This window comes from Equus przewalskii, chromosome 9 (genome assembly GCF_037783145.1).
Source record: "Equus przewalskii isolate Varuska chromosome 9, EquPr2, whole genome shotgun sequence".
In the NCBI taxonomy this organism is placed as follows: domain Eukaryota; kingdom Metazoa; phylum Chordata; class Mammalia; order Perissodactyla; family Equidae; genus Equus; species Equus przewalskii.
In genome coordinates this window covers 28,237,935-28,261,162 of record NC_091839.1, presented here as the reverse complement: position 1 = coordinate 28,261,162, position 23,228 = coordinate 28,237,935, and the positions used below count along the sequence as shown (strand labels likewise).

At 39.0% G+C, this 23,228-nt stretch overlaps 1 protein-coding gene across 12 annotated transcripts in view; it reads right to left on the bottom strand.

The window, feature by feature from the left end:
• Positions 1–23,228, bottom strand: part of CD109 (CD109 molecule) — a 195,056-nt gene that overhangs the window by 50,870 nt on the left and 120,958 nt on the right. For all 12 annotated transcript variants that reach the window (XM_070558933.1, XM_070558934.1, XM_070558935.1 and 9 more), the window contains 7 exons: positions 22,514–22,738; positions 21,574–21,675; positions 21,424–21,486; positions 20,637–20,813; positions 11,053–11,205; positions 2,217–2,291; positions 1,640–1,700 (listed from right to left, as the gene is read on the bottom strand). In XM_070558933.1, coding sequence (XP_070415034.1) covers positions 1,640–1,700; positions 2,217–2,291; positions 11,053–11,205; positions 20,637–20,813; positions 21,424–21,486; positions 21,574–21,675; positions 22,514–22,738 — 856 coding nt within the window. The remainder of the gene's footprint in view (positions 1–1,639; positions 1,701–2,216; positions 2,292–11,052; positions 11,206–20,636; positions 20,814–21,423; positions 21,487–21,573; positions 21,676–22,513; positions 22,739–23,228) is intronic.

Here is a 23,228-nt window from a genome sequence, read left to right as displayed (position 1 = left end):
AGATGGATCAACCACAGGGACATTCAAACCCCCCAGGATGACAGCAGGAGTAAGACTTTGAATCTTTTGTGAGAGTCATCAACGTATAGAGAGGGGAAGGGAAAGCAGGTGACCAGAATGTTGACTGAAGGAGCTAGAAGTGAAATTTCTGAGCTTCAAATAATAAGTGGCTCTTAACTGAGAGTCGTTGAACAATGGTCTTGAAGTAGCCAAGAAAATACTGAACCCTATGTACCTGCTGATCCTGATCTGAGAGAGAGGCAGAAAAACGAATGTCAATCACTTGAGAAGGTTTCTAGGGCACAAGATGATGGTAGGACTATCAGGTTTCTTCTGGTTACAATGAAAAGGTGGGGAAAGGTTCTCAGAAAAGGCAAAGGAGACAAGTGTTATTAACGACAGAAGGAGCATTACAGTGGGCATCAGCATTTGATAAGTAAAGACAAACATAGACGGGTAAAAGCTGAGACTGACAGAATGGAAAAAGACAGACTTCTCTGCAGGTTGTCTAGGACAAATGATTATATGAAAAAAGCTATATGTACCACATGTCTTTAATACACAGAGGTCATAATGACCTCATAAAATCTTTTTTTTCTTCTCTCCAAATCGCCCCAGTACATAGCTGTATATTTTAGTTGTGGGTCCCTCTAGTTGTGGCATGTGGGACACCACCTCAGCATGGTCTGATGAGCGGTGCCATGTCCGCACCCAGGATCCAAACAAGCGAAACCCTAGGCCACCGAAGCAGAGCGCACGAACTCAACCACTTGGCCATGAGGCTGGCCCCTCATAAAATCTTTGACTATAAAATTATCTTTTTAGATTCAAGACAGAGGCTCAGGTGTCCTGTGAAGGCAAGAACCAACCCAAAGCCAGAGAGCCTGGGGCCTGGTGTGGAATAAGTGAGAACACCTGACAGAAATAGGGAATTCAGGGGTAGAAACTGACAGTTCTGGAGCCTCTCAAGATGATATTAGTATAATTCTACCTGAAAGGAAAGAGAACAATTTCTAGAGTTAACCATTCGCATTTATACATTTCTTTCAGTCAAAACATTTTACAACTTCTTTCTAAAAGCATACTTATTATTAGTTGGGTGGACAACTCTATTTAGCAATCCAGGGAACTAAGATATACAGATGTGAGCCTGCCCAAGAAGAACTCAGATTGATGAGACGTGTGTGTGTGTGTGTGTGTGTGTGTGTGTGTGTGCGCGCACGCATGCGCATCTGGGTCATATTCTAGGTGAACATCAAAAAGCCAGAGAACAAAAATGTTTCAAAAATACACTGCTTTTATCTAATTCCAAAATAACAGCACAGTTTGCAATACAAATTGAAAGCATAAGATCTTCCAACATGTCCAAAAATATAACCACCTCAAAGAATTATAAAGAGCAAATGGAAAACATTCCTTTCGAAGATCCAGACAGGAGCCCAGATGAACATTCCATGTCATGGCCTGAATATACTTTCCAAGTACATTAAACTCCAAACATTTTAGAATAAGAGAACAGAAAATGAAAATCGAAATATCCATGTTCAAGCAGAAAGTATTCATACATATATAAGCAATTTTTGATATCTGAGATAAAAGACTTGAACACTTTAAAAGCACATGGCCAGGTTTTACTTACAAACACCATCAATGGAATCCTTCACAAGGTGTGCATCCGTCAATACCCAGAGGCCACATTCCTAGAAAGAATAATTTTAATTTTCTTCTGAAATAAGAGTTTAAATGCTCTCTTAACTGTTTCAGCAGTCTCCCATACACCTAACTCACTCTTGCTCATTTGCATTTATGCAGAATGTGAAAGAACCTGCTTTTTTTTTACTCTTGCTCATTTTTGAGAGTTTAGGCACGCACATGAGCATACATTCTCTATCTCTATGACACACAGACACAGATACACACACACTCACTTGCACGAACAGCCATTTCAAAGTCAAGGAAAGTGATATAAAGGAAAGAAATTGGTTGTTTTATGACAAGGTAAATAATTTCTCTAATGGCGAATTTTTCCACTTGCTTTTAAAACTGGAATGATAATTATCTTTCCATTTCAAATCACACTTACACAACACACTGCACTTCAGCAACATATTTAATAAAAGGTCAATTTTCCATAATTCAGATCATTAATTCTGTAAGTGTTTGCAATAGTAAAAGATATTAATATCTTTTCAAATTATATAGCAAACTAAACATACCTGAAAGACTGCAAAAGAATTCATGAACATGCCTAAATAATATCCCGTGTTATAAAGTTCCAACTCGTGGACCACCTGAGAAGAAGAAAGAATACATGGACTAGACGGATTCATTTCAAGCTGCTCCACCCTCTGCAACATTTTGTGTATGTAACTTAGATAAGACACAGCCCACATGCTTATCAAATCTAAGAATGACACAAATGGAGAAGTAATACACATGCAAATGACCTGGTCATGACTCAGTCAGCCAAAATCATATTTCTTATTTAAACTTATTCATACTCTGTTCAGCAATCCAGAGAGTTCCTAAGAAGTATAGGCTTAGACAACTTCCCTGAGGAATTCTACCAAACATTCAAAGAATAATTAGTACCTATCCTTCTCAAACTGCTCCAAAAAATTAAAGAGGAGGGGAGGCTTCCTAACTCATGCTATGAAGCCACCATTATCCTGATACCAAAACCAGACAAGGACAACACAAAAAAAAGAAAATTACAGGCCAATATCACTGATGAACATCAATGCAAAAATCGTCCACAAAACACTAGCACATAAAATACAATACATTAAAAAGATCATAATCATGATCAAATTGGTTTTATTCCAGGGATGCAGGTATGGTTCAATATCCACAAATCAATCAACGTGATACACCACATTAACAAAATGAAGAACAAAAATCACATGATCATCTCAATACATGCAGAGAAAGCATTTGACAAGATACAGCATCCATTTATGATAAAAACTCTAAATAAAATAAGTATAGAAGGAAAGTAGCTCAACATAATAGAGGCCATATATGACAAACCCACAGCAAATATCATTGCCAATGGAGAAAAACTGAAAGCTATCCCTCTAAGAACAGAAACCAGACAAGGATGCCCAATCTCACCACTCTTATTTAACATAGTATTGGAAGTCCTAGCCAGAACAATCAGGCAAGAAAGAGAAATGAAAGGGATCCAAATTGGAAAAGAAGTGAAACTGTCACTATTTGCAGACAACATAATTTTATATAGAGAAAACCCTAAAGAATCCACTAAAAAACTTTTAGAAACAATAAATGAATACAGTCAAGTTGCAGGATACAAAGTCAATATACAAAAATCAGTTGCGTTTCTATACACTAACAACGAAGTAGCAGAAAGAGAAATTAAGAATACAATCCCATTTACAATTACAACAAAAAGAATAAAATACTTAGGAATAAATGTAACCAAAGAGGAGAAAGAATTGTACACTGAAAACTATAAAACATTGTTGAAAGAAATCAAAGAAGACACACAGAAATGGAAAGATATTCCATGCTCTTGCATTGGAAGAATTAACATAGTTAAAATGTCCATACTTCCTAAAGCAATCTATAGAGTCAATGCAATCCCTATCAAAGTTCCAACAACATTTTTCACAGAAATAGAACAAAGAATCCTAAAATTTATATGGAACAACAAAAGACCCCAAATAGCCAAAGGATCCTGAGAAAAAAGAACAAAGCTGAAGATATCACACTCTCTGACTTCAAAATATACTACAAAGCTATAGTAACCAAAACAGCATGGTACTGGCACAAAAACAGACAAATAGATCAATGGAACAGAATTGGGAGCCCAGAAATAAAGCCACACATTTATGGAGAGCCAATATTCGACAAGGGAGCCAAGAGCATACAATGGAGAAAGGAGATTCTCTTCAGTAAATGGTGGTGGGAAAACTGGACATGCAAAAGAATGAAAGTAGACCATTATCTTACACTATGCACATAAATCAACTCAAAATGGATTAAAGACTTGAATGTAAGACCTGAAACCATGAAACTTCTAGAAGAAAACAGAGGTAGTACGCTCTTTGACATCAATCTTAGCAGCATATTTTCAAGTACCATATCTGACCAGGCAAGGAAAACAAAAGAAAAAATGAACAAATGGGACTACATCAAACTAAAAAGCTTCTGCACAGCAAAGGAAACCATCAACAAAACGAAAAGACAACCTAACAATTGGGAGAAGATATTTGCAAACCGTATATCAGATAAGGGGTTAATATCCAAAATATACAATGAACTCACAAATCTCAACAAGAAAAAAAACAACAACCCAATTAAAAAATGGGGCAAAAGACCTGAACAAAGATTTCTCCAAAGAAGATATACGGATGGCCAACAGGTGCATGAAAAGATGCTCAACACCATTAACTATCAGGGCAATGCAAATCAAAACTACAATGAGGTATCACCTCACTCCAGTCAGAATGGCTGTAATTAACAAGACAGGAAACAACAAGTGTTGGAGAGGATGTGGAGAGAAGGGAACCCTTGTTCACTGCTGGTGGGAGTGCAAACTGGTGCAGCCACTATGGAAAGCAGTATGGAGTGTCCTCAGAAAATTAAGAATAGATCTTCCATATGATCCAGCTATCCCACTGCTGAGTGTTTATCATAGGAACTTGAAAACACAAATGCATAAAGATACACGCACCCTCATGTTCATAACAGCCTTATTCACAATAGTGAAGACTTGGAAGCAACCTAGGTGCCCACGAAGGGACGAATGGACAAAGATGATGTGGTATATACACACAATGGAATAGTACTCCAGCCATAAGAAATTATGAAATCTGGCCATTCGCGACAACATGGATTAACCTTGAGAGCATTATGCAAAGTGAAATAAGTCAGAGGGAGAAAGTTAAGTATGGTATGATCTGACTCAGAAGTAGAAGATAAAAACAACAACAAACAAACATATAGAAACAGAGATTGGATTGGTGGCTACTAGAGGAGAAGGGAGGAGGGAAGAGAGCAAAAGGGGTGATTAGGCACATGTGTGTGGTGATGGACTGTAATTAGTCTTTGGGTGGTGAACGCGATGTAATCTACACAGAATTCAAAATGTATTATGATGTACACAAAAACAAATAAATAAATAAATAAACAAGTGTGGGCTTGAGTTATGCCCAGGAAAAACTTAAATATCACTGGTTGACAAGAAATACATGTAGAGGTCAGCATTAAAAATGACCCAGTCTTTGGCTGAGATAAATGGGTTAAATTTCATGGTTAATAAAGTTCTGCAAAAATGTCAGGTAACTAAATTTTTTTTAAATAATACAAAGAGACAATTCACAAAAGAGGTAATGCAAATTGTTAATAAGAAGAAAAAAAGTCAACATCATTGATAATCAAAGCAATGCAAATTATAACATCATTGAGATAGGTTTTTCCATAATGAGATATTTGGATGTATTACATTAGCAATGCTATTTTTTCAAGAACAGTAGTCATTGCTAGCAAGAGTGAGTAACATAGTCTTAAAAAGTGAGTAAACTTGCCAGTTCCTAAAAAATTTAAACACAGAATTAGAATATGACCCAGCAATTCCACTCCTGTGTATATACCCAAAAGAACTGAAAACAGGGACTCAAAGAGACACTTGTATGCCAATGCTCACTGCAGCACTAGTCACAGTAGCCAAAAGCAGAAACAATCTAAGCATCCATCAACAGAAGAATGGATAAACAAAACATGGTGTATATATATGTGCACAGTGGAATATTATTCAGCCACAAAGAGAAAGTTCTGACACAGGATACAATATGGATGAACCTTGAAAACATTACACTAAGTGAAATAAGGCAGACATAAAAGGACAAATATTATATGATTCCACTTATATGAAATATCTAAAATAGGGAAATTCAGAGTGATGTCAGCATCATGACAGAGTGAGGTCTCACAGAAATCTTCCCCCTCTAATATACAACAACAAAAAATCCATACTCCAACAGAGGACATCCAAACAACACAAAAAAGGTCAGAGAGACCCACGCAGCCCTATGACAAGGGGCAGAGAGGCTGGAGCACCCCTAGGAGGAAGAATGGGGTAAGAGAGATCTTCGTTCCCTCCCCTAAAGACTGTGATGGGGACAGTGGGAGGCCTTGAGAGGGAAGGAATGGGGGAGGGGACATTCGTTCAGGAACTTCAAGGACTCCCTAGGGCCCTTGCAGCCTAGAGGGAAGCCCTCTAGAGGGGTGAAAGCTGTTGTGGGGGGTGACCTCATCAAGCCAACACTCCAGGAGACCAGAGCAAGAAAGCCTGGCATGCATGCAGGCGAAAGCGCTCCTCCCCGGACTCGCTCGGTGCCGCTCCACAGCCTGGGATCTTGGCTACAAGCGGAGAGCTGAGATTCTGTGGCTCTTGACCCCCATCCACTGGCCATAGGTGGTAACTGCAACTTAATAATGCCAGGATGCAAAAGAACAGAGCCTCTTGAAATACTAAACACTCTATTAGATCTCCAGACCAGAAAGAAAATGACAAGTACCCAGAAGTCAGTCCTGAGGACGCAGAAATATGTAATCTAAGTGACAAAGAATTCAAAACAGCCATCATCAAAAAATTTAATGAGGTAAAAGAGAATGTAGAGAAACAATTCAACAAGTTCAAGAGCTACTTCACAAGAGATTGAAACTATAAAGAAGACTCAAGCAGAAATATTAGAGATGAATGACACAATGGAAGAAATAAAACAAAACACGGATTCTCTGGATGCTCAAGTGGACACCACAGAGGAGCGTATCAGCATAATTGAAGATACACATGTTGAAATGCTCGAGACAGAGGAGGAGAGAGAACTAAAACTAAAAAGAAATTAAGAAAGTCTCCGAGAAACATCTGACTCAATGAGGAAAGGCAACATAAGAATTATAGGTATTCAAGAAGGAGAAGGGAAGGAGAATGGAGTAGAAAGCTTGTTCAAAGAAATAATAGCAGAGAACTTCCCAAACCCAGGGAAGGAGATGGAAATCCATGTGGAAGAGGCCATCAGATCTCCTAAATATCTCAATATAACATCAGAAATGAAAGAGGAGCAATAACAACAGACACCACAGAAATACAACGGATTATAAGAGAATGCTACAAAAATCTATATGCCAACAAAATGGACAATCTAGAGGAAGTGGATAAATTCTTAGACTCTTACAACCTCCCAAAGGTGAATCAAGAAGAAACAGAGAATCCAAATAGACCAATCACATGGAAAGAGATTGAAACAGCAATCAAAAGCATCCCAAAGAATAAAAGCCCAGGACCAGACGGCTTCCCTGGGGAATTCTACCAAACTTTCAGAGAAGACTGAATACCTATCCTTCTCAAGCTATTCCAAAATGGGGAAATTCATCAAGACCAAAGTAGATGAGAGGTCACCAGGGCCTGAGGGAAGGGAGAATGGGGGGTTACATTTAATGGGTACGGAGTCTCTGTTTGGAGTGATAAAAAGTTTTAGAAACAGATAGTGATGATGGTTGTACATTATGAATATAATTAATGCCACTGAATTGTACTTTTAAAAATGGTGAAATGGCAAGTTTTATGTTATGTATATTTTACAACAATAAAAAAGTTAGGATCCTATACCCCTTTTGGTAACATTTTGGTACGTCCTCCTTATTTACACTGGCCTTAATCAGCCAAATTAAGACAAAGGTGGGAATAAAAATCATGAAGGAATCTAAGTACAAATTTAAAAAACACGCCAAGTTTAAAATCAAACACCCACAACCACTGCTTCTGCTCCACTAACAACAACCACTGCTCCCTCCACGGCAAGCCAACAGGCTCCCAGAAGAAAACAACAGAGTGAGCACGATCACAACAAGCTGGCAAATCTAGTTACCCCAACTAGAGACAGTGCAGCCAGAGCCAGACACAATAGGCAGATGGCCTTTAGTTCATGACTCGACCTCCGCCACAGAACAAACACACGCAGCTGGCCTTCTGCTGACACCCAGCGTCCATCGAGGGAATTATCTAGGAAGAAGCACCTACCTCATCAAAAAACGTCCTCCTGTTCTACTGGCTCCCTAAAAAGGCACTGCCAAAGTTGTGGCACAGGCTATTGAGGGGAAGGGGTTTCTGAAAATTATTCCTGGAAGATCTGGAGCACTTGCATTATTCCAAGGCATTCAAGAGGCTCCCAGCAGCACCAAAAAGTTAACAGGAACAAAAGAAGCCAACAGGGTCTAGTATCACAGGCTCCCAACTCCCTCCTCCAGAGCCAAGTGTGGAGAAACAGTAGAAGCCAGCAGGAAACGTGGAGGAGCAGGGGAGGAAGCCCGGGAAAACTGAAGGGGAGCTTGAATCAGTATGTTGGGAGGAAGCAGGGGGCAGAAAGCTGCCAGAGGCAGCAGTCTGATGACAGGCTAGAAGAAAGGTTTTAAATTCCACTCTTGCTTCTCTCTAGGGGATAACCTCAGGACCATCATTCCCTCAATTTCACTGCCCAAATCCACAGTGGGAGCAGCCCAGACTACCTGTGCAGGTATGGCAAAGACAACAGCAGGTCAGCACTCTGCCCTCTGAAGCAAGAAAGTGAGGAAAACCTGTGGACAGACCCCTGGCCTCAAGCACTCCCCCCGCCCACTCCTCCAAACCCTCACGGCTGGGGATCAGAGCCTCACAGCCTCGGGAGACTGCCTCTTCCTGGGGCTGTGTTCCCCTAAGAGCGTAAATGGGAAACATTGTCTCGAAGTAGGCAGCACCCAGGGAGGGTGGAGAGCAGCTCCCAATCCCGGAAGCTCAGCCCTCCCTCTCTGCAGACTCACAGGACTCTCACAGATTGGACGGGGTGCTCAGCCTTCCCAACAGACATTGTCAGAGCAGCTGCCAAATCAGCTGGGATCAAAAGAGCATAACTGCCATGAAAAACATCCAACTAAACAACATGCAGCATGTGAAGCAGAACACTGAAAATGTCAGCTCAAGAATTTAAAATAAACACAGTAAACATACATAAGGAGAAAAGGGGAAATATTAGCAATATAAAACAAGAACAAAAGATAAGAACCAAATGAAAATAATAGATATTAAAAATATAATAGCTGACATAAAGAACCCAAAGAAGGGATGAAAGTAAGACAGACACAGCTGTCAACCAATCAGTGAACAGAAAGTCTCAATTGAGGAACTCTCCCAGAGAAATAGAGAAAAGACAGAGATGGAAAACATAGCACAAAAAGCTAAAAGACATGGAGAACGGAAGTAGAAGTGCCAATCTCTGAATAACAGGAGTCCCAGAAGGAGAGAAAAATTAAAATGGAGAGGAGGAAATATACGAAGAAATAATGGTTGTAATTTTCCAGAACTGTAAAATGAAAGGAGAGCACAGGTTGGAAGGGATGGCAATCCATAATGACACAGAACTAAAATTCCATACAATAGCAACGTGATCTGGCCATGGTTGGGGAATGAGGTGAGGACGGGGGAGAGACAAAAAGGCTATGCAAAAATTTGAGAGCATATTAAAATGCTTGTCTAGTTAGATGAAGATACAGTATTGATAACCTTCACAAATCAGTAAGGGTAAATATATATGAGTATGGTTCATGAGCTTAAAGGCATCTATCATAGAAACAAAAACAGAATGTGTAACTTCCAAACTAGCAGAATAAAATGTGATCTGGCCTATGGAAAGAAGAATAAAAAGACACAAAAAGAGAACAGGCAGTCTAAATTTAAAAGTATGAAATAAAAAATCAGAAATAAGTCTGAATTAGAATAAGGATTACCCATACTTGTAAATGGGTTAAATAAGCTTATTAAAAGATACTAACTACACTAGCTTATTAAAAGATAGTAACTATTAGATGTTTTAAAAAAGCAAAATATAGGGGCTGGCCCCGTGGCCGAGTGGTTAAGTTCGCGCACTCCGCTGCAGGCGACCCAGTGTTTCGTTGGTTCAAGTCCTGGGTGCGGACATGGCACTGCTCATCAGACCACGCTGAGGCAGCGTCCCACATGCCACAACTAGAAGAACCCATAACGAAGAATACACAACTACGTATCGGGGGGCTTTGGGGAGAAAAAGGAAAAAATAAAATCTTTAAAAAAAAAAGCAAAATATAATAATATGCTATCTACAAGATACACTTAAAACACAAAAACTTACAAAACGCTGAAAATAAAAAATACGCCAGGCAAGTAGGTACCAAAAGAAGCTGGGATAGCAATCCTAACATCTGACAAAATTTTAAATGTAAATATACAGAGAGAAAGGGAGACAGAGACAGAGACACAGAGAGAGCATGAGCACTGGACAGGTGTGCATGTGTGTAAGAACACACACGTAGCAAAGAAAAAAAATATTTATTAAGCTATTTAGAAAGCTGTAAAATAAGAGATCTTACCATATTCAGTTAAAGCAAATGCAAGATGCTATGGAACAGAATAATGTGAATTTAAGAAAAGTCAAGAGAAAAAATGACCAATTCATTTTAAAGGAGTTTTTAAAGGAAAAAAAAAGGAATGAGAAAAATTAGCTGTTATAGACTGAAGAAAGCATATCATTTTTCTTGAGTGGATTAATTTTACAACAAGATGACCAAATTAGCCTAAACATACATGTCTTTCTTCCTGACATGTTGTTAATCGCTGTACTTAATCAATTAAGGGACATAGGTTACACAATCTGGAAATCAAAATAGAAAGTACTTCAAAATAATCTACGGTTCTCTCCTCCAATGTCACCCAGAACCGTGTAAGTCAATTTCCCAGTACTTTCTCAAGAATCTTAAATTAAAATATAGCATGAAAATGAGGAAGAACTCCAGGTGGCATTTCTCACGTAGGAAAGCCAAGACAGTGGACCACACAAGCCTCTTTCCAACATAACAACTGGAATGCAAATTCTTTTTTATTTGGAAGCTTTACTGATTATTGACTTATATTTGAAGAGGAACTAATAAAATTTCCTTTCGATATTTGAAGTAATGCAATAAAGTTTCTTTTTTCTCTTTTAACATGTATTTTTGTAATGAAAAAATAACTAAACTCACATTTTCCATTGTAATATCATTTGAGGCATTCATCAGATTCACACTTTTGTCAACAGCTACAATGCCAACTACGGAGTCCGGCTGTGTCACAGAGACCCTAAGAGAGACCTTCTCCGATGGTTCAGCATTCGCTTTACTCCAAAATAGATTTATCTGAGGAAGGGAGAAAATAGGATTGATTTATTTCACTTTTTTAAAGCATTACCAATAGCAGATCAATGACTCAAAATCTAGCAAAGATTCTACATTTTCCCTGGCTCAGGGATCATTCTAAAATCATAAATAAACCTTCTCCAGGGAAAGGAGCAAAAAAACTTTATTCCTATAGTGTTTGCAAGTCATGGAACTTCTCACAGTGACGTAAATCTGAATGATCCTTCAGTTCTCTACCTTTCCTCTTCTCGTTGTCCATCTCCCCGCCTCAGCTCCCAGCTGCTTCTATGAGAAGACGCAGCGTCTGGCATACTTGGGGAATGCCAGCAGCCAGGAAGAAGGGCAGGAAAGAGGAAAGACATGGCAGATGTCTACGTGCTGGTGACCAGACTTAGAGGTGAGTGCACATGAGATCCCCCCTGGGGACCCAGAGCACCACCTGGGCTGGGGGTGGGGGGCTCTTTCCAAGGAAGGAGGTGATCAGACCAAACACCTCTCAGGCCCGAGGCTCTGCGCCTCCAAGGCTGCCTGAACTTCCTCAGTCACCACACGCCCATCACACTCATCAAAGCACAGCCCTACCAGCACTGCTTAAACAGCACCAGTCATCTCCTCACTGAATCAAATGGCTTTACCCTGAGACCCGTTCTTCCTAGGAATTTGCATCGTGTCTAGCTGTTTCTCAACATTGCATTTCCCCAGTGATTGTACTACCTGGCCAAGATGGTCTTAATGTTTCCCTAAGCTTGATGAATTTCAGACAGGCTTTTTCCTGACTATAAACTCCTAACCTCCCTTTTCCTAGAGCATTTACTTTAGAAAACTTGGAATTGTAAATTCTTTCTCTGCCCCTTTGAGATGTAAATCTTCTCCCAGCCTCTTGCCAGTTTTACAACCTAGGAATGTCTTTCTCAAGGACCTGGGAACCATCCTTTTGAAGTGTAATCCTCAAGAAACAGTGAGCTGGACTGATCTCCAGTTTCTGTGGGAGGGTAGGAGCCTCATTTATAAATGCCAATTAGCAAACACAGATGGCCTAATCCCATTCAGCAACCTCCCCACAATGTCCCCCAGTACTTTTCCATTAGCTCACCCCAGTGCTTAAAACCCTCCTGCCTTCTGTTTCACTGGAGTTGAGTTCAGACTCTCGCCCCTATTGCTACAGTCCTAAATAAAATGTTCCTTGCCTGTTTAACTCATCCAGTGCAATGTTTCTTTGACATACCTCTTAAGTCACTGTATCTAGTTTACTTTTCTCCACCTATACCCTAAACAAAGGGAAGGGGAGAACAGCATGTGTTACCTCGGTCCCTGGCCCCATAAGACATTAACCACAACCCTGTTCAGAAGCAGCCTAGTGTGTTCTCTTTAGCTTACAAGAAACTACAACAAGAGGAAAGAGGAGATGGCTGAGACATATAGTCAAAGTCAGTTAAAACCAGTTGAAGGCAACAAGGCAGCCTGACCTGACCTGACACAGATCCCCCCCTCATTATAATACATTACTATGCTACATAACACACCCACCAGCACCATGACAGTTTACAACTGTCATAGCAAGAGGTGGCACCCTTGTTCCCCAGAAAAGCCTGCCCAGTTCCCCGAATATCTATGAATATTCCTCCCCTTCATTACCTAGACCCCTCAAAACAGCTGCTTAATCACCCCAGGAGCTCAGAAGATGATTTGTAAACTCAGTTTCCACTTCTCCATTCTTTTGGCCATTGAATAAAGCTTGTGCTATTGAACGCTCAGTTTCAGTCTTGTTTCAAAGTTGCGACACTGAACAGAGGAAGAACCCCAAGAGGAAAGGCAGGAGACCCTTCCTCAGGTCTCTCCCCAGCTGGAGAGAGAGTTCAATTGGTAACACTTGTTCAAACCTTGCACTTCTCACTCTACCCTGCACCTCACAGACCCCATGGCTTCAACTTGCACTTCTGAGTGGATGATTTCTAACCATACATCGCTTGCCCCTTCCACATCTCATTCATTTATTCCACAGTCATAACTGAACTTCAACAAAGATCCACTAATTTTCTCTTGCTTGAACATATTCTATTTCCAAATATGTAGTTTCTTTGTGAGTAAATATGATAAACATTATCATATAAAAATTAGAGAAAGATCTATCTTCCCAAACCCAACTGAAACTAATTTTGATTCCAGCCCTGATATCAGTTCCCCTATATTAATCCCAGCATATGTGGGGTTAAAACCAAAGCACTCTTTCCCTGCTTACTCCTCAGCTCCCCGACTCCAGAATCTACCATCTGCCATGGAGACAAATGGCCAAGGACAGCCACCTGAATTCCTTATCATCCCCTCCTCCTCCCTGGAAACAGTGTCCCAAGGCCAACCACAGACTGGTGGGAAAGCTCCGACCAGCAAGGCCACCGACTCCCTCCACCTGTCTACAAGCAGCCACATTCTTCACAAACCTTTAAAACCCCTCACCTCCCCTCTTTCAGGGAGACAAGACGAAACGACAAATTTGAGGGCTCACTCTCATCTCCTGGCTGATATCATCTAAAATAAAAACCCTTTCCTTGCTGTAGGCCTGGTGTTCCAGTTTTTATTTGGCCCCTTTTGTGTGGTGAGTAAAGAACCTATGTTTGTAGGCAGTAACAATCTGGCGAGCCAGCCAGGAGGCTTTCGCCATGGCTCCACAGTCCTGGGCTGACTGGGATTTCCTGGGAAGCAGTCCAGCAGCTGCCTAGGTGACTTGCCCTAGGGACTGTCCCAGTACTTTCTGTCTGGCCTGCCACTGCTGACCTTAGGCACATGTTCATACGGCAAGGAAAGAGGCTCTAGATTTGTGTGTGTTTGTTTCTTTGTTCTTCATTCTGGGGAGTCGATGGACTCTGAAATAGGGCAAGTCACCTGAGGGATGCCCGTGAACTTCCTTCCTCTCCTTTGGGGTCCCTTCCATTCATGGAGGGGCCATCTGGTGTGCATTCAGAGTGGAAACAGTTGTAGGACTTTCTACCCTCAACCTGGGAACCGGTTCACTGGTGTCCGGCTTTTCTGTGTCTGCATCTGTGTGTCTGTCTGTCTCTGTGTATTGGAATGGGAAACAGGCTGTCTGTCCCCAAGCAGAGCCCCGTGGGCCTGATTCTGAGTAGATGGTCTAATTATAGTCATAAGCCAATGCCTAAAAGGGATGATTTTCTTTTGTAACACTGCATGGCCACAATATTCTTTAAACTCCAGAGGAAAAACAGCCAATTAATGGATCCTTAAATTGGAAAATTTTTAGAGAGCTTCATCATAAACAGCTGTTTTAGTGGTACCTATGAAAAGACCAAATTAAAAGGAAAATACAATGACTAGTCTTAAGAACTTAATCAAACTTGGGGTCTCAGCTTCTTCTTGTGGTCTTACAAATGCTAATGAAAACATTAAGTTAACAAAGAGAAACCAGAAAGGGAAGAGTCACAGGACTCATCCCAACAGGATGGAAATCTTTAGCTAGTTATTAAACAGCAAAATGGGATAAATGGAATAGATATAAATAAAACTAGAACAAAGATTGTAATAAAACACTGCCTAAGGTTGGATGGGCTAAAGGGACCCCTCCATTAGCCCCCCAACATTAAAGGACATCAGACAAACCTGTTTTGTTCACCCCAGTTCAAAAAAATTTAAATGGTCAGGAGACAGAAATCAAAGTGAGAAACCTGACCAGCAATTGTTTGGGGCAACAGTTCGGCTGCTCAGGTTGATAAGACCACAAAGATTAAAGTGTTTAAGCTAATATTATATGAAGAGGTTATGTCAACTTTGCCTGGATGTTTTCTTTGGGAATAAATGTTATGTCTACATGGGAATGCTTCCCCTATACAATATTGTAACACTGAAACCTGTTAATGAATCTAATGTAAGTTATAATTAAAAGTATAAGAGTTGGTAAAATTAAGATAAAGGTTTGTAAAAAATGGTATATTTAAATGGGCTTTATGTAAAATAATTACATCTCTTTTGCCTAATTGTATTATAGATTATGCTGTGGGGATAAACATTATGTCTCATTTGGGAACCTTTCACCTGCCTGATATATTGTAAGAATATATAAATCCACCCTTCAGCTATGTTAATTAAACATGCTAGAGGAGATCTCACTTTAAAATGGGCAAAATGGGGCAATTTCAGTTTACCCAAACTGGTGTATTTACATATACAAATGGAAAAAGAAAGCTACAACAATGAGAAGCCTGTTTTAATCTTTTGAGGCTTCTAAATAAAATCAGAAATACTTTACTGCCTCTTTAAGAGAAAATCATTAAATAATTAGACATGCCGGCGGCCAAAGCCAACCTGTGGCTTCTCTCTCTTCTCCCACTGAGATTCGGTGCTTCAATTCCCCAAATTCCTCATCTAAAATTAAACAAGTGAAAATAAGTCAACCTTTGAGACAAGTTGGAATTGTAATGGCCACCTTAGGGGTCACCCTTAAAAGAGAGGATTCAAAATATCTCATAACAGAATGCAGTCTTTGATTAATATGTCAAAACTTCTAAAAGATGAAGTGATTTAACATGCTATAAAATGACCTTTGGTAACTAAAGGCCTATGTAAGTTTGCTGGTTTGATTAACACAGACATGTCCTCAGAGTTATCAGCATCAGATACGATGCAGACATACAGCCTGAGTTTACTGGTCAAAGGAGCTTGTGTCATCCATTACCAGATTTACCAGCAAAACTAATAACTCAGCATAACAGCTGATTTTGTTTAATGTCTGATGAGGTTTTTACAGATGATCCAAATATAAGTGTTGAGAACAGGTAAACTGAATAAATGTAAAGGATGACGGTTTTTGGAGAAACTTGAATAACAATTATGTGTTATGATGTGTGTACTTAAAACAACTTAAGATGATGGGTAACTGCTTTAATGTCACATGAAGTTTTTAAGGGTAATTAATACATAATTGTTAAAACTAGGTAAGAGTTTTTAAGTATAATAATTATGTTTTATGGTCTGTGTACTTAAAAAACAGCTTCCAAAATCTTTTTGGAAACAAACATTATAGTTTTACTAAGTTAAGTTAAATAACAAAATCTATTCAGTTTCTGGGTCATTTTCAGATAGGCTGGAACATTGAAATATTATTGCTGAACATGTCTACCTACTTTTGGCTTCTTATTACAGAGAAACTAAAAAGTGTTTGGGTCTATTAATAAACAAACCTTGTGTTTTATTACTATAAAGTAACATGTTTCTAAAAATTATAGAAGGTATTTGTAAATTTGTCAAGCCACAGAATGCTAATTTAAAAGAAAGTTTATAATTGCTTACATTTGGTTTTTACTTGCAAATTAAGGTTTCTAAGGGTTAAGGATTCTAATTAACATATGCAATTAAAGCTACTAAAATTATTAAGGAAAAAAAATCTTTGTATACAAGGAAAATACAATACATGTTTTCAGTAAGAAGATATAAAAAATAAAAGTATTTTTGCTTGTTGGGTTAAAAAAGAAAGATAAATTTGTCCTAAAGTACTAGAAGAGAAAAAAGGAAACCTGGGACAAATTCTGAATGTAAAAAGTAAGTGACAAAATGTTTATAAAGGTAAAACCCTGAGGAGTTTTATGTATGGTCAAGTTGGCTAAGATTAAAATAAATGTAATTAAGTAAATAAATTTAAATGTCAAAAGGAAACTGGTACAAAATTAAAACTTGGTCTTCTCTTTCTTAAAAAGATAATTTTGCTAAACTTTTAGTCTGCCCTTCATAAAAAAAAATTATGAAAGAGTTTTTTCCTTGAATAGTCTACCAAAATGATAAAGATTTTATGTTTTATCAAAATAAATTTCCTGTATTGTTTTTATCAGGTCCTTAATCACAGATGCTAAGGTTTTTCTTACAACTATTTAATTCTCTGCATTTGCCTAAAATTCTTTAATTGTCATTGTGGTTAAAGGGAAAATTAAACATTGCTTCATGGGGACCTATGATATTACATGGGCAAATGATATTGATATAAATGTTTTAAAAATTACATAACATTACTAGAATTCTGATCTGTTCTGATTATCAGCCATACTTCTGGTTATTATCTCAAAATGTTGTATATCACAGAAATGGTCAAATATCTTTGTTAATTGCCACTTTTAAATGTTTGTTATTTACAGACAGTTGTTATTTACTCTGCTGTCTTTACACATATGTTTCATCTTCAGAAAAATTCATGGGAAGGACTCTGGCACTTACTCTAGAATACAGGTTTCTGATAAACTTTCAGATCATGAAACTAAACTGGGCAAGAAATTGCAGAACTCTAACAGGAAAACTGATGACCTCATGAAACTGACAAAATCAAGAACCAATTACACAGGACTGGATGAACTGATGAGGATAATTATAATTTTTATAACTTTTGTTTAAAATATTGCTCATTTTTTAAATGTTTTGTTTTCCCAGACTTAAGAAAATCTTTTCTATTATGCTAATTATGACTTATAGCTATTTGATGAAATTATATATTTGTAAACAAAATTGAAACATTTATCTTTTTCTCCCTACCTGATCCCTCCAGAATTTGAAAATTCTTAGTAAGTATTCTTATTTTCACGGCTATATATAGTTGTTTGTGTAAGTTCAATAATAATCAGTTCTTCTTATAACAGGACACAATTGGAAACACTGGTTTTATTACAAAGGCTTAGACTGGAATGTCATATTTGAGAGAAACATACAGACTTGGATATGACAAGACAGCTTTTGAGGAACAAAGCTTGACTTTCTAAAATAAAGCCACTTGGAAATATTGACCTGGTACCTTGCTTATGGGTTCCCAGTAACCTGGTAAGGTTGAGTAAAGAATGTCGCTCCGTCTGGCAGGTACAAGGAACCTCAGTATTTTGGGGACCTCATGAAGAGAGGAATTCACCCAAATCTGTAGGTATTGCAGACAGTATCTGATGACAAGTTCTTGGTCTGACTTCCTTGGTCTCAAAAGGCCTTTAAAGTTCAATCTGAGATTCCTTGCAAAAAGTTCTAGCAAAGCAGATTTAAAAGAACCTATATGATTAATTGCTATTCTTACCGTATTCATGCAAATAATTGGGCCAAGTTTATTAAAACTAAACCTATTTTATAAAGCAGTGGGTCTTAATTTAGCTATCTTTGGTAAAATTGAGGGTGATTTTAGGGGAAAAAATTATGTTTCAATAGAGATTATACTATACATTCACGGATATTAGATTCTGGTTCCATTAATTGTCTTTGAGGTTTTGTTTTATATCTGTAAACTGGCCTAGATCCTGAATTCTTCTAGTCTCCTAAAATATCTGAAATAAATCTCCAAACTAACATTTTCCATTTTTTTCCATCACTGTCATCTGTAATCATTGAGAACTGAACCTACCCTTTTTCCTAAAAACTGAAGCTAGAGGACTTGATATAAACTTAAGAGAGAGTCATGGCTGCTCCTGTGTAAGCCACTCAGAAAGCTACCTGAGTGCCTGATGACACCATCAGAGACATTCAAACTGCAAAGGATGCTTCGGCCCTGACTTCTGGGAATCTTGATTGACTGCCCCCTGGGCTCAAGAACTGGTTTATAATTTATTCCAACCATTAACCTTGTTTTTTCTTTTTGTTTCTCTAAAAGTGCTTCTTCTTAAATACCTGGTTATATACTCACATGATGCAGGCCTACCTTTGGAAGCCCACCTGCATCACTGCCTTATTAAAAGGCTGGTTAACAAGATGTAACAACCTATGCCCCAATTCAGCAGGAAGTAGATAAACTGGTCACCACCCCAAATCCCTCAAGATTGAGAAATGAACATAAAATAGGGAGGAATTGATACCGGCCCTGGTATCAGTTCCCCTATATTAAACCCAGCATATGTGGGGCTAAAACCAAAGCACTCTTTCCCTGCTCACTCCCTGGCTCCAGAATCCACCATGGAGACAAATAGCCAAGGACCACCATCTGGACTCCTTATCAGCCTCCTCCCTGTAAACAGTGTCCCAAGGCCGAACGCAGGCAGGTGGGAAAGCTCCGACCAGCAAGGCCACTGCCTCCCCACCACACACACATACACACACACACACACACACACACACACACAAGAGCCACATTCCTCACAAACCTTTAAAACCCCTCACCTCCCCTCTTTCGGGGAGATGAAATGAAACAAGACAAATTTGAGGGCTCACTCTCATCTCTCGGCTGATATCACCCAAAATAAAAACCCTCCTTTCCTCGCCATAAGCCTAGCATTCCAGTTTTTATTTGGCCCCTCTTGTGTGGCAGGTAAAGAACCTCTGTTTGTAGGCAGTAACAATTTGTCTCTCATATCTACAAAATTTTCTGGAAGTATGTTATTTATTCACTCTGCTTCCTCAGAGAAAATGACCTTTACATTGTAACTTTTTTTAGAACCTGGTCTCACTTTCAGAGATGTGTGCCTCCATACTTAAGCCTGACTCCTACTTTAAAATCCACCTTTGTCAGGTGATTAATGGAATCACTAGAAGTCAAAAATTGTGCTCTGAAAGGAACAGAACATAGCATTGTCTATTTAAAATTTCCTTTCATTAGATGAAAAATAGAAGTTTATGTTATATTTTGACAATCAAAGTTATAGTTAAGAGTTCTCAACAACAGATGGCATGGATAACTACTGCCACTTCTCAAAATGTTAACAAATTAAGGAAAAGGAAATGCTATTAAAGGAACTGTACTCTGCAAATCACTACTTTAACACAATGATTATTTCACTTATGAGGACCTGAGAAGGCAGCGGCTATTAGTGAGAACAACGGCTCATTTTAATATGCATGAGCCATACACATGGCTCCTTTAATGTCAATTCCACCTGGCACTCTTGCAATCAGGTTACTTCTAGAGTTGGGTTCCCAGGCGGTTTCCCACATGAGCTATACCCTTTAGGCTACTGAGTGTTTAGAGACCAAACTCCACACAGATCTCCACATGCAAAGCAGCCAAGTTTATTGTAAATTTGTCCTGAATCAGCTTCCCGGCTGATGAAACGGATAAACCAAAGCCCAGCTTTGCTTCCCCACATCATTGCAAATGGCCTCACTCCCTCCCACAGCCTCCATCTCACTCTCACCCCATTATCCAAACCACACAATTCCATACTGCCGTATCTCCCAGGCCCAGAGCAGCACTGACTCCACTATTTGGAAATCCTGAAATAGCTTCAGTGGATTTGAGTTAAAGTCTTAAAGCCAAGAATACATAACTGACAAATAAGACCCACAGTGCCCAGTAATTCCACAGGCAAAAATATATAAATAGCAACTAAATATGAAGAGGTTTAATCATAGCTCTAGAAAGGAATATAAATTTCTAACCAATTTGGTTTAACGATACTTTTCTAAAGAAATATTACCATTTCTCAGAGTTCACTAATATGACGTTTTCTTTTAAACATCATTACCTTAAATCTTACCTTATTTTTAAAAACAAGATGAACAGGAATTTTTAGAACATCATTTATAATTTCCCCATCATCTTCAATATAATACACAATTATACAGGCTTTCGGAGCCCAAGAATTCTCTGGTGTTAAAGAGAAGGCTGTTGAATTTTGTTTGCCTACAGCCACCAACTGTCCCCTGGACACCACCTGAAAAGAAGAGCGGACGTTTCATCTTATGCTGAAGGTAGTGAGAATCTCAACAGCAAGAACATTTATCATAATTTTAACCAAATACACAACCTCTTGACTTAAATCAACTTGAAAGCCTCTCTGAATGCAAGAAAACCTCCCTGACCAACAGAGAGAATAAACTGAAACGGAAAAGGATGAGATGAAGCCACAGTGAGGCGGCAGCAGCTGCACAGTCGAGAGCCCAGCCTCGTGGGGAAGGGGAACAGTGCCACCAGGAGAGCTGGAGGAGCAAGATCACCAGGCTGCAGGTGGCAACCTTTCTTTGCTTTTTTTTGTTTTTCTTATATTTTATAATTTTCTACAACGAAGGTGTGTGGCTTATCTAACAGAAATTTAAATTTTAAACACAATGCAACATTTAATTATCCATCTTAAATTGGAAATGCAAATATAGGTGAAAAAAGAAAAAAGACATTTTGATTGCAATATAAAAAGGACAGGCTAAAATATAAAAAGCTGTGTGGCTGAATTTTAAAAATCAGTAAGTTTAATGTAGACATACGGTAGACATCACTTAAGATGATTCTATAACAGATCATAAACTTAAGATTCTATAAGAGATTACCATGTAGCTTAACTCCTTCAATTGCTTGTTGCCACTAACCACCAACTCAAAAGGTGATCCCACCTAGAAAAAACATATTAATTAATATACGCATATTAATGGCAAAAGAGTACAATTATATTGTAATTATCAAGTGATCATTAGCATTACCTTTATATTTTCATCTCTTGTTTTCAGCTGGATATATGTTTTACTAGGAGACATAAACATACCGTGAACTGCCATGCTGCTCACACTATTCAAGAAAGAGGCCTAGAACAAAAGAAAAGGGAGGCATAAATTTTCATCTTCAATAACACCCTGAGGAAAGATGCTCTCTGATGAACAATACTGAAAGGCAAATTCACTTTTACTTTTTTTCATGCAGGAAAAATACCCTCCCCAGATACTGGATCTTCATCATTTTATAGCTTATTCTATAAAGTGACAGCTTTAAAATGCAGAGAAGGGTCTTCATCGCCATAATCTAAGAGGAAAAAGTATAGTCCTAACTCATTTCAGAAGCAAAAGCATATTATCAGGAAACACTGTGAGAAGAGAGAACGAAATGAAAAACGACTCCTTTCCTTGTCTCCACAACTCAGTGCTCTTCTACAAGCAAGATATCGTGTCAGCCCACTTGATCCACCAACAGTCAGAGTAAACCTCAGAGGCTACACCTGTGGCAGAGCTGAGTGACCAAAAGAAAGAGAGCAGGAATGGCTGGGGAGTCTTGAGAGCCGACCTGGGAAAGAGCTCAGCAAAGGAACATAAGTGTAAAAAAAGATATTCATCTTTCATTTCAGCTCCTGTCTAAATACAATTTCAAATGATTGAAAATCAAGCTAGCCTGGGAGTGTGGGAGCTTCTCCACCACACCTGCAGGTTGTTCTACTTGGCTGTGCTCTTCAAAATGAACTCACACGGAAGCATCCAGTCTAACCCTCAGCCACCGTCATCAAATTACTTTTAACACTTTCCCCATTTTTTAAAATAGAAACACGTGTCTACTCCCTGTGCACTCTGACCTCCAAAACCTTGAGAGCCTACCACAAGATTACAATTTTAATGACGTCGTTGCAGTAACAGAATGGTGGGAAACAGACGGCACCTTCAATTGTAGCTCGCTGGAATCGTCCAGGATTGGGAATTCAATCTTAAAGATTCCATTTTGTGGGACAGTATAATTTATAATCTGGACAGCTTCTACTTCCTGGTCTCTACTGTTCCACCTGCTCCAGTAAACGGTATAGTTTCTCTGTGTCACTGTTATGACCACATTAGTTCTTCTTTCTTCAGGAGTCAGTTGATTGCCATCAGAACGGGTTACCTTCACCTAGTTAACAGATAACAAGAAAAGCAAAGGATTTAAGTTCAGTTCAATTCAGTCTCTACCTGTGCTAGCCCCATGAAACTGAACTCTTAAAAGCTCTTGGTAGCACCCTAACTTCCAGATTAAGTGGTGTCTTTCGGAGGCATCCAATACCACTGACCACTCCTTTCTTGCTATCATGGCTCCTCTTGCCTTCCATGGCACCACAACAATCTTCTTCACTTCAAACCCCTTGTTCTGCATCCCTTCAGTGTCCTTTTCGGTTCCTCTTCCTCTCCCTAAATGTGAGACTTTGTAAAGGCCAAATCAGCAGTTATCCATTCTCTCCTCCTCAGAGCTCTCAGCACTCCTGCTGCCATCCTCACCTTGGTCTGGAACACTTACTCAACACCTCCAATGCCCTGCCAGCAGAGTCTACTTGTGTGTCTCTGTCATCTCAAACTCAGCACTTCTAAAATTGAGCCACCATCTCACCTTTCCTATTTTTGCTAAG